The sequence below is a fragment of the Pseudopipra pipra genome, chromosome W (assembly GCF_036250125.1).
Source record: "Pseudopipra pipra isolate bDixPip1 chromosome W, bDixPip1.hap1, whole genome shotgun sequence".
Taxonomy (NCBI): domain Eukaryota; kingdom Metazoa; phylum Chordata; class Aves; order Passeriformes; family Pipridae; genus Pseudopipra; species Pseudopipra pipra.
Window position 1 is genome coordinate 36,260,158 of NC_087580.1, and position 13,382 is coordinate 36,273,539.

A 13,382-nucleotide genomic window follows, 5' to 3' on the forward strand; every position below is an offset into this window, starting at 1 on the left:
ATGTCCAACAGCAGCTCCATGCCCCAGTTCCTCCTCCTGGCATTTGCAGACAGGCGGGAGCTGCAGCTCCTGCACTTCTGGCTCTTCCTGGCCATCTCCCTGGCTGCCCTCCTGGCCAACGGCCTCATCCTCAGCGCCGTAGCCTGTGACCACCACCTGCACACCCCCAGGTACTTCTTCCTGCTCAACCTCTCCCTCACAGACCTGGGCTCCATCTGCACCACTGTCCCCAAAGCCATGCACAATTCCCTCTGGGACACCACAACCATCTCCTACATGGGATGTGCTGCACAGCTCTTTTTCTTTGCCTTCTTCATGTCAGCAGAATTTCCCCTCCTCACCATCATGTGCTACGACCGCTACGTTGCCATCTGCAAACCCCTGCACTACGGGACCCTCCTGGGCAGCAGAGCTTGTGCCCACATGGCAGCAGCTGCCTGGGCTGCTGGGTTTCTCAATGCTTTGCTGCACACAGCCAATACATTTTCCCTGCCCCTGTGCCAGGGCAATGCCCTGGGCCAATTCTTCTGTGAAATCCCTGCCATCCTCAAGCTCTCCTGCTCACACTCAGGCTACCTCAGGGAAATTGGGCTCATGGTAGTTAGTGCTTTTCTGTTTTTGATGTGCTTTGTTTTCATTGTTTTCTCCTATGTGCAGATCTTCAGGGCTGTGCTGAGGATCCCCTCTCAGCAGGGACAGCACAAAGCCTTTTCGACATGTCTCCCTCACCTGGCCGTGGTCTCCCTGTTCTTTAGCACTGGCGCCTTTGCCTACCTGAAGCCCCCCTCCATCTCCTCCCCGTCCCTGGATCTGGTGGTGTCAGTTCTGTACATGGTGGTGCCTCCAGCACTGAACCCCCTCATCTACAGCCTGAGGAACCAGGAGCTCAAGGATGCCCTAGGGAAAATGATGAGTACATGTTTTTTGAGAAGCAATAAACTGCATCTTTTCTTCTGCAGAACACTCATTGTGGAACACATTTTGGGCCCAGTCTGCCTTCTAAAGCTTTTGATAGTGTTGGGGGGCTTTTCTTTTTTGTTCGTCTGTTAATGTTAATAACACTGAAATTTTACTTCATCCCGTATAATTCACTCTCTACCTCTTTTTTTTCACCCACATAATGTACTAATCAGGAATCATGCTCTGTGTGCATTTAAGCAAAATAAAAGCTTGTGCAGCAAGGTATTTGTCAAACATCCTGCCTGTGTTAGTTTTTACATGAGGAATCACAATCTCCGAGTGTAAGAAAGGACACAAATTTTTTCCCTGATCTTTTCTCCAAGACCTCCCCTGAAGCTGGAGGGCATTTCCATGTTTGCAGATGTGGAGGGGAAAAGAGTCCCAGCACTGCCAGGGAGCCCCAGAACTGGGTCTGTTCAGAGCTGCTCTCTTTGCACTCCCACCCTCTCCTTTCCTGTCCGTGCCCAAGGCCTGAGTGCTCTGGCAGCTCAGTCACTGTCCTGCTGTGGGTCAGGCCTGTGAGCACAGGCAGGGACAGGCCCTGGGCACTGCTGGGACAGGGCTGGGCTCCACAACAGCAGTTCCAGCAGCGAAGGGGTTCCCTCCAGGCACTTCCTGAGGGCTGAGGTCTTTTCCCAACACTGGTATGGAGAAGAAGTCCAAGGATTAGACTCTCCAAAGTCTTGTTGCTTTGCTTGTTTTTCCATGGAGACAGTGCAGTGAGGTCAGGGACCCACTGGGACTTCAGGGACTGAGAGTTGGGTCAGATGTTGTGTGTTGGTGGCCGATGGCCAATGGAGATGACAAATGATCTCCAAGTCACCTGCCTGAGGTTGTGCAGCTTGTGAGGGCTCTGATGGCAGGTGAGGACTTGTCTGTAGGAACTCAGGAAGTGCAGGAGAGCACAGAGGATCTGCAGGGACAGCCCGTCCCATCCAGTCAGTAGGGAATGGAGCCCTGGAGCAGAATCCTGCCAGGGTGGAGTCACCAGAGATCAAGTACTAAATCTTGCTGTGAAGTGGCAAACAGAGCTCTGCAAGCCCAGGGGACACAGCAGGTACAGGGAAAACTCTTGCAAGTGACTTCTCTTGCCCTCAGTGAACTTCCACAGGTCGATCAAGAGCAGCCCCCAAAGCCATGTCCCAGCTCTGGAACAAGGCAGGGCCCCTCTGAGCCCCCTCCATGGCCACACAGGAGCGTCTGTGGGAGGTGGTCAGTGGCAGGGAGCACCATCAGCTGGCTCTGCCTCCCAGCTGGAGCAGCACAGCCCAACAGAGTCCCACATGGCCCTGGGCCCCACAGCCCCCGTGCTCTGCAGAGCAGCCCCCCCAGCTCAGGGGCTGTGGGGAGCACGGGCAGGGGGTGCAGGAAGGGCTGCTCAGGCCAGCACAGACGTGTTCCCCTGGAGAAAGGCTCTGTGGGGAGATGGGATGTGCCAGGAGAAGAGCAGGACACCCTGTGTGAGCAGAGGGGCCATGGGAAGAGGCTACCCTGTCCCTGGGGAAACGAGGGGGCAAAGCAAACTCTGGGAAACTCTCTGATCTCAGTTGTGCTGTCCAAGAACACACTGACCCCAGAGGTGTCCAAGCGGGGCAGAGCCGGCGACTCCGGACCGTGCGGCGGCGGGGGGGAGGCAGCGGCTCTGCTTGATTCCATGGAGTTCTGGGGAGGCACAGTGGCCCCTTGGTTCCAGGAGGGTCTGAAATGTCTCAAGGTTCCTTTGGTTCCATGAAGCCCTGGAGTGTCACAGTGGCCCCTTGAGTCCATGAGGTTCCTCAGGGTCAGAATGGCCTCTTGATTCCATGAAATCCAGGGTTTCTATGTTTCCAAGAGGCCCTGCAGTGCCACAATGGCCTCCTGATTTCACAGATTTCTGCAGTGTCACAATGGCCCCTTTATTTCAGGAGGTTGCCCACTCTCCCTGGGTTCCTTTGGCTTCATGGGGCCCTGGAGCATCCCAATGGCCTCTTAATTCCAAGGGTTTCCCCAATGTCACAATGGCCCCATAATTCCATGAGGTTCTGCAGTTTCACAGTGGCTCTTTGATTCCATGAGGTTGCACAGTGTTATCATAAAGCTGAGCCCATCCTGATGAAAGTTCTGAGGAGGTTAGGAGGAACTGGGACAAAAAGGAAGGAAAATTAGGGAAGGAAAGAGGGGCCTGACCAACAGAGAGGAAGGATTTTGATGAGGTAAAACCAGGTTCAGAGAATGCTGAGGGTGCTGAAACAATGACTGGGCAAACACTCTTGGTAGGCCTTTACTCTCTTTGTAACCTGAAGCCCCAACACTACCTAAAAGTGCTGCCCCTCCCATGGAAAGGAATCCACTGCTCTAATTCCAAGCCAGAAAAAGTGCAATCCCAGAACTCCAGACTTATTTGTACTCCAGTGCCCACCCCATTACCAAACCTGTATTACCAGTATGAAAAGCAAAGCTTTAATCCTGACCCAGACCAAAAAGCTCTTCCCCTAATCATGAACTGCCAGCAGAACAACAAACCTCCCAAAGTTCTGCCTAATCCCTACTCTGAGCTCTAAACCCCAAGCCCTGACCATAAAGCACCCCCACAGCCCTCGGGAGCAGGGCAAGGACCTGGAGAGCCCAGAGCAGGCCCAGGGGGTTGGCAGAGGAATGGGAGGTGACCTGGATCTGCTCAGCTCTGCAGTGACCCCCAGGAGAAGGGCCTGGGCTCTGGGAGGGATGTCCTGTGGCACAGGGGCTCAGGATCCAAGTTCAGAAGGCCAAGTGCACATGGCAACAGCCAGAGCTGGTGCAGAGACATCAGGGAGGGTCTAGAAATGCTGCTGGGAGGGGGTGGGAAAGCAGGAGGGGTGTGTGCAGCCTGCAAGGCCAGAGCAGCAGCAGGGCCAGGGCAGGACAGCCTGCAGGAGAGATGGCCAAGGGCTCTGGCAGGGCTGCAAGGCCCAAAGGCACTCAGGCCTTTGTCCCCTTGCCTCTGGCAGCTGCCTCTGCCACTCAGGCCACCACAAGCAACTTGCCTGGCAGGTTCTGCCCTTGGTTTCTGCCTCGCCCCTCCCTCAGGAGCCTGGCAGGGGCTGCCCAGTTTTGGGCCTTTGTTGTTCCTCCCCCTCCCATCCCAGTGCCCCCCAAACAGCCCTGAGCCAGCCGGGAGGGACAGGATCTGCTGGGCCAGGGCCTGGGGCTCAGGCCTTGGCCTTTGTGCTCCACAAAACCAAGGCAGGCTTTGCTCAGCATTGCAGGGGCCTGCCCAGAGCCTTTGTCTGCCTGCACTCCTGGCCTCCAAGGAGCTGCTCCAAGGAGTCCCTGGGGAGGCTTTGTCAGGGCCTGCCCTCAGTGGGGCCCAGCAATGCTTCAAGGCACTTGGAGTTTGGCTTCTGACTTCTTCAGCAGCTGCTTCAATCTTCTCTCAGCACCTCAGGATCATGGGCTGGGCTGCAAACACACCGTGGGGCTCATTAAATTCCAGAAATCCCTCAGGATCTCTTTGTCTTCCTTTAATTGTCTTCAAGGCAATTTCAAAACAAGTCTTCCAAGTTTGTACTTTTTTTGTTTTAATTCAATTATAGATATATTTTAGTTCAGAGAAGAGGTGATAGAGGTGTTCTCCAGGTGATCTTGATGCTGAGTGTCTCCTCAGGAGACCACACTGACCCTGGATGATCAACCTTGCTCCTCACCCCCCAGCCTCACCAGTTCTGACATGGCCCATCTTGGACTGACAGCTGATGCAACTCCAAACACACTGTGGACCCATTAAAACAGAGAAAAACAAATTATTTTCATTCCTTTAATTGTCTTCAAGTCTTCAAGACTTCTACAGCTAATTGGAGTTGTTTTGTAGTTTAGCTAATGAAGAAGATTTTAAAGTGGACATCATGAAAAATACATTTTTTTTGATGAAAGAGAATTATTTACACAGAGACTTGGGATGCAAGAGGGTCAGGGCAGGAAGGATTTGGATCCAAAGACAAGGGGGCAAAAGACATTAGTAGCATTTATCATTGACCAATTGAACAGTTATCAGGTGATTCAATAGCATGTGCTGCAATTTTAACAGTGACTGAATTATAGATTCACAAGAACAACATTCCCACCACAGTCAATTCACACCCACACCCAGGCAGAGATGTGTGGACACATCAAGAGCTGGGGGTGGAAAGGTCCCTCTCCCAAATTCTCCTTGTTGTCAGGGAAACACTCCCCCAAATCCCTTTGTGTTTTCCAACAGACCAGGGTCACAGCTGGAGGAGTGTTTGTTGAGGGGCGTCAGAATTGTCCTGGGCATCAGCGAGGGTCTTTGGAGTGTTGGAAACTGGAGGGTTCCCGAGCTGGGAGAGGCTTCCAGAGGTGTCCCACTGAGAGGGAGGTGCTGGGGAGCTGCCAGGGCCTCCCTCAGCCCCGCTGGTTGTGGGCTCACAAGGTGACTGGCTTTAGTTATCTGCTGAATTTCCATCCTGGTGTCAGGAATGACTGGGGTTTCCACAGTATTTGGAAATTCCATCCGAACAGTTCCATTTTGGTTATGATTCAGGCAGGGAATATTCCAAGGTTTTCAGGGGATGACTCCTTATCCTGTGTTCCCCATCTCTTACACCCATCCCAGTCAGCTGGATGGTTTATTGACAATGTGTCCCGAGGGGCGGCACCTCAGATGCCATAGAAACCCCTCCCCCTGGATTAGGAAACCTTTGGAATTCAGGAGGTGTTCCAGTGGAGCATGAAAATGAACAGCAATTTTCCCAAAGCCCAGACCCCAGCAGAACAAAGCCAGGCCCCTCAGTGTCAGAGCAAAGGTCCCCCATCCCTGTGTCCCTGTGGCCGCTGAGGCGGCAGCGCAGGCCCGAGGCGGTGCCGGGTCCCGGTGCAGCCGGGGCAGAGCGGCGGCTGCGCGAGCGGCAACCCCGGCGGTGAGTGCGGCAGCCCCGTGGGAGCGGCGGCTCCGGGCACAGACGCCGGCGGCAGCCGCTGTGGCTCCTGGAACCGAGTGGCCATTGGGACACTGCAGGGCCTGCTGGAATCCAGGGGCTGGTGGGACACTGGGGAGCCTCTTGGAGCCAAGGGATCCCTGGGATATTTTGGAACATCGTGGAATCAAGGAGCCATTGAGACACTGCAGGGCCTCATGGAACCAAAGGAGCTCTCAGAGTTTTTGCAACCTCATGGAATCAAGGGCCCATTTCTGGCAGGATGCTCTGCTCTGACAATACCTAAACAATGGTCAGAGAATGCAAACAATGCACACTGTGATGAGTTACTGCTGGTGTCAAGGTGCTGTTTTTAATGTTGAATTATGCTAAACCCAAAATGCTTCATGAAACTTCAAACACACATCTTGCTTTCCAAGGCAGGATTTGACAGAGAAGCTGCTCCCTGGCCTGCAAATATGTCTGGCAGTCAAACCCTTGATAACTATAAAAGCCCCGTCCAACTGTCATGGGGCAGATTCTTCCACAGACTTCCTTGAAGTGTGTGGAGCTTCTGCCATGAAGCAGGGACAGCTCTTCATGGTCATTCCTCAGCGGTTGGGTGGAAGAAAAAGCATTACCCCCTGTCGTTGTGTGACAAGTTACCCCAATCTCTGCTTCAGGATTGTTTGTTTTTGCTGGCTTTGATCCAATTGCTTTAATAGAATGACTTTGATAGACTCCACTGTCTTATCTTACACTATACTACTAAGGGTTTTTGGCTTTTATAATTTGAAGTAAATAATTCTGTTTAAGGTCTTTCATCTGTTCACTTGTCTGATCAATTTTTTATTCATTTGTCATAATAAATCATTGTTTTTATAGAAATATTTCTGATTTGCCATCACTAAAACCTGCAGGACAAAGTGATTGCATCACACCTCTATAATTCCTTCAATTGAAATGAAAATCTGAGGCTGAGATTGGATCCAGCCACAGCCAGGCTCCTCTCTGAGAAGGAATTTGCAAAGCAAGGGGGTCCTTTCTGCCCCTTGTAGCTCAGCGAGACGGCTTCTGCCATCAACTTTGTCTAAGCCTTCCAGCCCCCCAGCCCCAATCTGTGACACAGGGGCATGTCTTGTCCATGCAGTGCAAACATGGACTCCTGAGCTGGTCATTTGCTGTCCCTCCTCGGAGGGAAGAACAAGCCCAATGGCCTGGGGTGAGAGGCCAGTGCTGGGAGCGGCGCTGGCTGTGCCAGGGCACTGCTGGGTGCCCCCACCCTGAGCACTCCCACCCTTGTGCTGGTCACTGCTGTTTTCCTCTGCAGGGCGTTGTGTTGGGCACATCCTGGAGAGCAAAGTGGAAAGCAGATGGAAGCTTTGAGGCCCTGGCCTGAGGAGATGCCCCTGCAGGATGGCAGTGCTGCTGCAGAGGTCAGCTCTGTGCCAGCAGTGCCCGTGGCTGTCCCTGCCTGCAGTCCCTGGACAGTCCTGCAGCAGGACTGGGACCCACTGCCAGAGCACTGAGGCCTCCAACAACACAGGGCTCTGCAGGACAGTGTGGAAGGGAAGGGAGAGGAGGCCACGCAGGAGAAGGGCTGCTGCTCCCTGGCAGTGCTGCTCTGCTGGGACTCTTTTCTGGCCCAGCTCTGCACAGAGGCCCCGACCCTGCAGCTGCAGAGAAGTCAGAGAGGAAAGATGTCAGGCAAACTAGTCAATGCAGAGTTCTTTATTTGGTTTAAGCACACAGCGAGTACAATTCCCAATTTGTACAGCCTGTGGGCCAGGCTAGAAAGGCCTACACTGAATTGAAAATAGTGTTTATATATATATATATATAAATGTTTATATATATATTTATAGTTATAAAGATTTTTAGGTGTGAAAAAATTCTCACAAAAATAACACCTCTACCAGCAGTAAAAAGTAGAGAAGATATGGTGGGCCTTTATTGAAGTCCATAACAGGATTGGCCTTTAATGTGGTACATACCATGCAGAAGAAAGAGAGTTTACTGCTTCTGAAAAACACCCAGTTATCATTTTCCTCAGGGCATCCTTGAGCTCCTGGTTCCTCAGGCTGTAGATGAGGGGGTTCAGTGCTGGAGGCACCACCACGTACAGAACTGACATGGTCAGGTCCAGGGATAAGGAGGAGATGGAGGGGGGCTTCAGGTTGGAAAATGTGGCAGTGCTCACGAACAAGGAGAGCACAGCCAGGTGAGGGAGGCACGTGGAAAAGGCTTTGTGCTGTCCCTGCTGAGAGGGGATCCTCAGCACAGCCCTGAAGATCTGCACATAGGAGAAAACAATGAAAATGAAACAACCAAACCCTAAACAGGCACTAACCACAATGAGCCCAAGTTCCCTGAGGTAGCCTGAGTGTGAGCAGGAGAGCTTGAGGATGTGTGGGAGTTCACAGAAGAACTGGCCCAGGGCATTGCCCTGGCACAGAGGCAGGGAAAATATATTGGCTGTGTGCAGCAGAGCATTGAGAAAGCCAGTGGCCCAGGCAGCTGCTGCCATGTGGGCACAAGCTCTGCTGCCCAGGAGGGTCCCGTAGTGCAGGGGTTTGCAGATGGCAACGTAGCGGTCGTAGCACATGACAGTGAGGAGATAAAACTCTGCTGACATGAAAAAGGCAAAGAAAAAGAGCTGTGCAGCACATCCTGTGTAGGAGATGGTTGTGGTGTCCCAGAGGAAGTTGTGCATGGCTTTGGGGACAGTGGTGCAGATGCAGCCCAGGTCTGTGAGGGAGAGGTTGAGCAGGAAGAAGTACCTGGGGGTGTGCAGGTGGTGGTCACAGGCTATGGCGCTGAGGATGAGGCCGTTGGCCAGGAGGGCAGCCAGGGAGATGGCCAGGAAGAGCCAGAAGTGCAGGAGCTGCAGCTCCCGCCTGTCTGCGAATGCCAGGAGGAGGAACTGGGGCATGGAGCTGCTGTTGGACATTTGCTGCCTCCGGTTATTGTTTTCTGTTGAGGAGAAAAAAGGCAGAACTGAATTAGGCCAGACTCAATCAGCAAAACATCTTGCATGTCTCATAGCAATTCAACATTCAGGGCCTCTTTTCAGGAAGATCTCTCTGCATCCCTCTCCCCGAGCTCTGGGTTTTGCTGGCTGAAGGGGGCACTGAGAGCAGGGACCCTGGAATGGGCTCCTGAAGAATCCTTCTTTCTGTGCAGTGAGAGGCAACTTGGAGCACAGGGTGACGTCCAATTAAATGCACTTGTGATGTATCAAAGTGTTTCCAGAACTGCTGGTCACAGTTTGCCCAAGGGCAGAACAGAGGGAGGGGATTTGGGGTACACTGTGCTCCAAGTGAAATCTTGTGAGTCTTGAGAGGCAAAGGAGTGGTCTCGGTGAAGAGACAAGAGCTGGCCATCTTTCCCGTTCACAGCTGCCCCTGGCTGGCAGCTTGGAGCTGAAAGGGGATGGCCCTTAGGAATTCTCTGCAAAAAGAAACAAGACACTTATGGGATCAGAGGAATCCTGGTTCAAAGAGCACATTGAGAGAATCCTTGCCTCTCCTCAGGATGCCTGATTAGGATCTCATCTCTATCCTCCCAGACTGCCACACACAGGGATCATTGCAGCTCCCAAGTACAGCTGCCCAGAGCACTTCCATGGATTTAGCACTGAGAAGTTTTCTCCATGGGGATCCTGTGCAGCACAGAGATCCCGTGGCAGAGCTGTGCCCTTCTGGAGGGCACCTGCAGCCCTGCAGGACACCCAGACAAACAGCTGAAGACCCTGAAGGTGCCTGGAGGGCACTTGGGCACTTGGCTCCCACAGACACATCCCCACAGCAGCACCCATGGGGTTGCATCTGTACAGGAATCTGCCCCCTCCAAATCCCACAGTGGCTCAGAAAACCCAATGGTGAGAACAAGGAGAGCCCAGGCAGCAGGAGATAGAAGTGAAATGCCACAGGGCTGCTGCCAAGGGAGGAGGGACACAGAGAGACAGCTGGAAATCAGGGCCTTGTCCTTGCCTGGGCTCTGGCTGCTGCAGGGCAATGCACAGCCCAGCCCCCGTGGGCCTGAGGGCACAGGCTCTGCTTAGGCTGGGAAAGGAGCCCAGGCAGGAGCTGCTCAGGGAAGGGGTCTGTGCCACAGGGACAGCAGGGAGGGGCCCCCATCCTCCTGCCCAGCCCTTGTGGCAGCAGCTGCCTCTCCCTGCCTGCCTGTCTCTGGGTGAGGAGCTGTTCCTGCCAGCAGCCCCTGCCTGTGCCCAGCTCAGCTCCCTGCCAGTGCTGCCAGAGCCATCCCCAGCCCAGTGCCCAGGGGCAGCTCTGCCTGGGCAGGGGCTGCAGAGCAGATCCCAGACACCCTGCGGTGGCTGGGAAGGGGGAGGTGTTCTGGGGGGATGTGCTTCCTGAGAAGGGCCCCTGGAAATGGAGGAGGTGGAGCTGAAGCTGTGAGGAGCCCTGAGCCTGCAGCTGAAGGGCCCTGCCCAGCCCTGCCCTGCCCTGAGGGGTCACTCCTTCCACCCACCCCTTCTCCCTGCAGGGCCGTGGCAGCTCCTTGGCCGGGCTGAGAGCTGACCCTGGCAGGCAGCAGAGTCCCTGCCCCAGCACACAGAGCCCTGGGGGCAGGACCCTGCTCTGCACCACAGCCCTGGGCACCCCTGGCTGCACCCCCACCTTCCCACCCCACAGCCAGCCCTGGCACAGGGAACCTTCTGGCCCTGGGCCTCTGATGGGGCAGCAGCAAGTCCTGCTCTGCAGCAGCTTCTCCTGCTGCACCCCAGCAAATCCAGCAGAGCCATCCTGACAGCTCCTGCCACTGCTGCCATTTGGCAGCTGGGAGAGGCACTTGCAGGAACTCACCTGCACTGCTCTGCAGCCAGAGCCTGACCGTGGCAAAGGGCTGGCAAGGTTCCTGCCCTGAGCAGCTCTGCCCTGTCCTCCCACCCCAGGATCCCTTGGACCTCCTGCTCCCTTCTCCTCTCTGCCCTTGCTGCCTGCAGCTCCTGCCCTGCTCTGCCATATGGCCACTTCCTCTGCACTGCAGCAACTGGGAGAGTCCTGCTGAAAGATCCTGGAAGCTGTGGGATGTGCCAGCTGTAGGAGATCCCTCCAGGAAGGCAAGCTGAACTTTCCTACAGCCAGAGAATTCTTCATCCAAATCCTGGGAAGGTTTCTCCTGTAGTGAGAGCTCAGTCACCTTCCAGCCCAGGCTGCCTCTCATCTCTCTGCCTTCTCTCCTGTGCCCTGGGTGCTGCAGGCAGTGCCCTCAGCCCTGCTGGGCTGTGCAGAGGAGCTGCTCACCAGCAGAGCTGTCTCTTTGAAGCTCTTCTTGCTTGCCAGGAGCTCCCTGTGTGCCAGGAGCCCAGCCCAGCTCAGCAGCACAGCAACAGCCCCAGGCAGCCCTTGCTCTGCCCCTCTGGGCTCCTTCCAGCTGTCCCTGGGGCTCCAGGGGAACCTGCTGGCACACAGCTGAAGGAAATAATGATGTGCCTTCTCTCAGCTGGGCACACACACTTCTTTCAGCACTGTCATTTCTCCAAACAGACACAGAGTTAAGTCCAAGAGGCCCCTTTTCATGTCCCATCATTAGACAGGAAACCCAGACAGTGCCCAGGAGGGATCTCCTTCACCTGCACTGAGGGAAGGGACTCAGCTGAGTCAACAGAGGTGTCTCCTTGTGGCTCTGCAGACCTGGGGCCAGAAGGACACTCAGCTCCCTCCACAACCCCCATGGGCTGGGATTCCTCCTGCCCCACTTCAGTGGGCAAAAAACAGGCCCACACAGGTGATTCCTTGTCCCAGCTCCCTTGGGAATGAATGAAGACCAAAGCCAGGAGTGACCTGCTGGGACACAAACCCCTGGTTCCTTCTGAGGGGCCAGAGGTGACCGAGATTCCTGCTGGGAACTGCAGGCTCCAATGCAGTAGTTCCTAGGGACAGGGCAGCAGCTGTGGGATCTTCTTGGAGGCTGCTGGGACATTGCTTTGGCCAACTTCAGTGGCAGAAGGGGCCCACAGGTAGGACAGGGGAACCTGTCACTGTTCCTTCTGTCCAGGACAGCCCCTAGAGGTGTTCAGGTGACCAAATGGAGTCAGTTCTGTGAGAGGCACCACCCAGGGCTTCTCAGACACATTGGGGGCCTTTGGGGCAGGGAGTGAATCCCAGCCCTGCAGGGACACAAAGGCTGTCCCTTCTCTGCCCAGCCAAGGCCGGGCCAGGCACGAGTCCAAAGCACATCAGCCCAGGCTGTCCACACTTGTTTCCTCCCTCTGCTGGCTCTTCTCTCCCCCAGCATTTCAGCAGCATGTGCTGATCTCCTCAGGGATCAGGCCTGGGATTTTCCCCCTGGGCCTGAGTCCCAGCACGTCCACCCCCAAGGCCATTGTCAGCAAAGCCTCTGCACAGCCCAGCTCTCGGGGCTTTCAGAGCAGCTTTCCCCACTGCAAGTCTGTTCTTACCCCGGTGCCCCCACTGAGGGGCTGCAGCCAGACAGGCCCCAATGCCCTGCGTGTGGGGCACAGGCAGGAGGAGCTGCAGCCCCAAGTCTCTCTTCATTCCACTTGCAGGCAATAACAGCCCAGGCCTGCTGAGACAGTTCCCAGGTTGCAGGGCTGTGATGGGTTGGGAGAGAAGGTCAAGGAGACACAGGACAGAAAGAGCAGGAGAGAGGTGTCCTCAGTAGGAAGGAGCTTCTTGGAGCTGTGGAGCTGCTCTAGGGGATGAACAGCTTGGGTGAACTTTTGTGGGTGAGGGTGAGAGGAGAGACTGGTTTGGGTGCCCTTGTGGAGTGAGACAAAGAGCCCATTCCAGTTGTCTTTGATAACCCTGGAATTCACTGGAAAGGCAGCACGACAGGATGCAAAGAGTCCCAGAGGTTTGTGCAGGGTCTTGGTGAAGACACCCCTTGTGACACAGGCCTTTAGAGCACAGCTGCCAGGTTGGTGGACGACAGGGAGGTTCATCTGCATCTGCTTCTCTCCAAGAGGAACCAAAAGATTACCATAGTAACTGACCTTAGCAATGGGAATATATGGTGTTTGCCATGGTAACTGACTTCAGCAATGGGAATGTATGAGGGTTGCCATGGAAACCGACAATAGCAATAGAAATGTGTAACTGGCAGTAGCAATGGGAATGTATGGTGGTTGCCACAGTAACTGACCGTAGTGACGAGAATGTATGTGGTTGCCATGGTAACTGACCATACCAATGGAAATGTATGATGTTTGCCACGGTTGCTGACCATAGCGACGAGAATGTATGGTGGTTGCCATGGTAACTGACCGTAGAAACGGGACTGTATGATGGTTGCTATGGTAACCGACCAAAACAGTGGGAATGTATGCTGTTTGCCATGGTAACTGATGGTAGCAATGGGAATGTATGCTGGTTACCATGGTAACCGACCGTAGTAATACAATGTATGAGGTTTGCCATGGTAAATGTCCGTAGCAGTGGGAGGTATGATGGTTGCCATGTGTCCTTGTTAGGACAGCTGGGACCGATTCATCACTGGATGGGTGTAGCCCAAAGCTGTGTATTCTATAGCCTTCCATGCCATTTT

General features: G+C 54.4%; 2 protein-coding genes across 2 annotated transcripts; one reads left to right on the top strand and one right to left on the bottom strand.

Annotated features, from left to right (window-relative positions):
- LOC135404652 (olfactory receptor 14J1-like) lies at positions 1–2,133 on the top strand. Its single transcript, XM_064639385.1, has 2 exons — positions 1–913; positions 2,072–2,133. Exons 1-2 carry the CDS (start codon positions 1–3, stop codon positions 2,131–2,133), a joined length of 975 nt encoding a protein of 324 aa, XP_064495455.1.
- Positions 2,134–7,827: 5,694 nt separating this feature from the next.
- On the bottom strand, positions 7,828–8,819 carry LOC135405453 (olfactory receptor 14J1-like). Its single transcript, XM_064640150.1, has one exon. The coding sequence runs from the start codon at positions 8,797–8,799 to the stop codon at positions 7,828–7,830; it is 972 nt and encodes a 323-aa protein (XP_064496220.1). The 5' UTR covers positions 8,800–8,819.
- Positions 8,820–13,382: the final 4,563 nt, after the last annotated feature.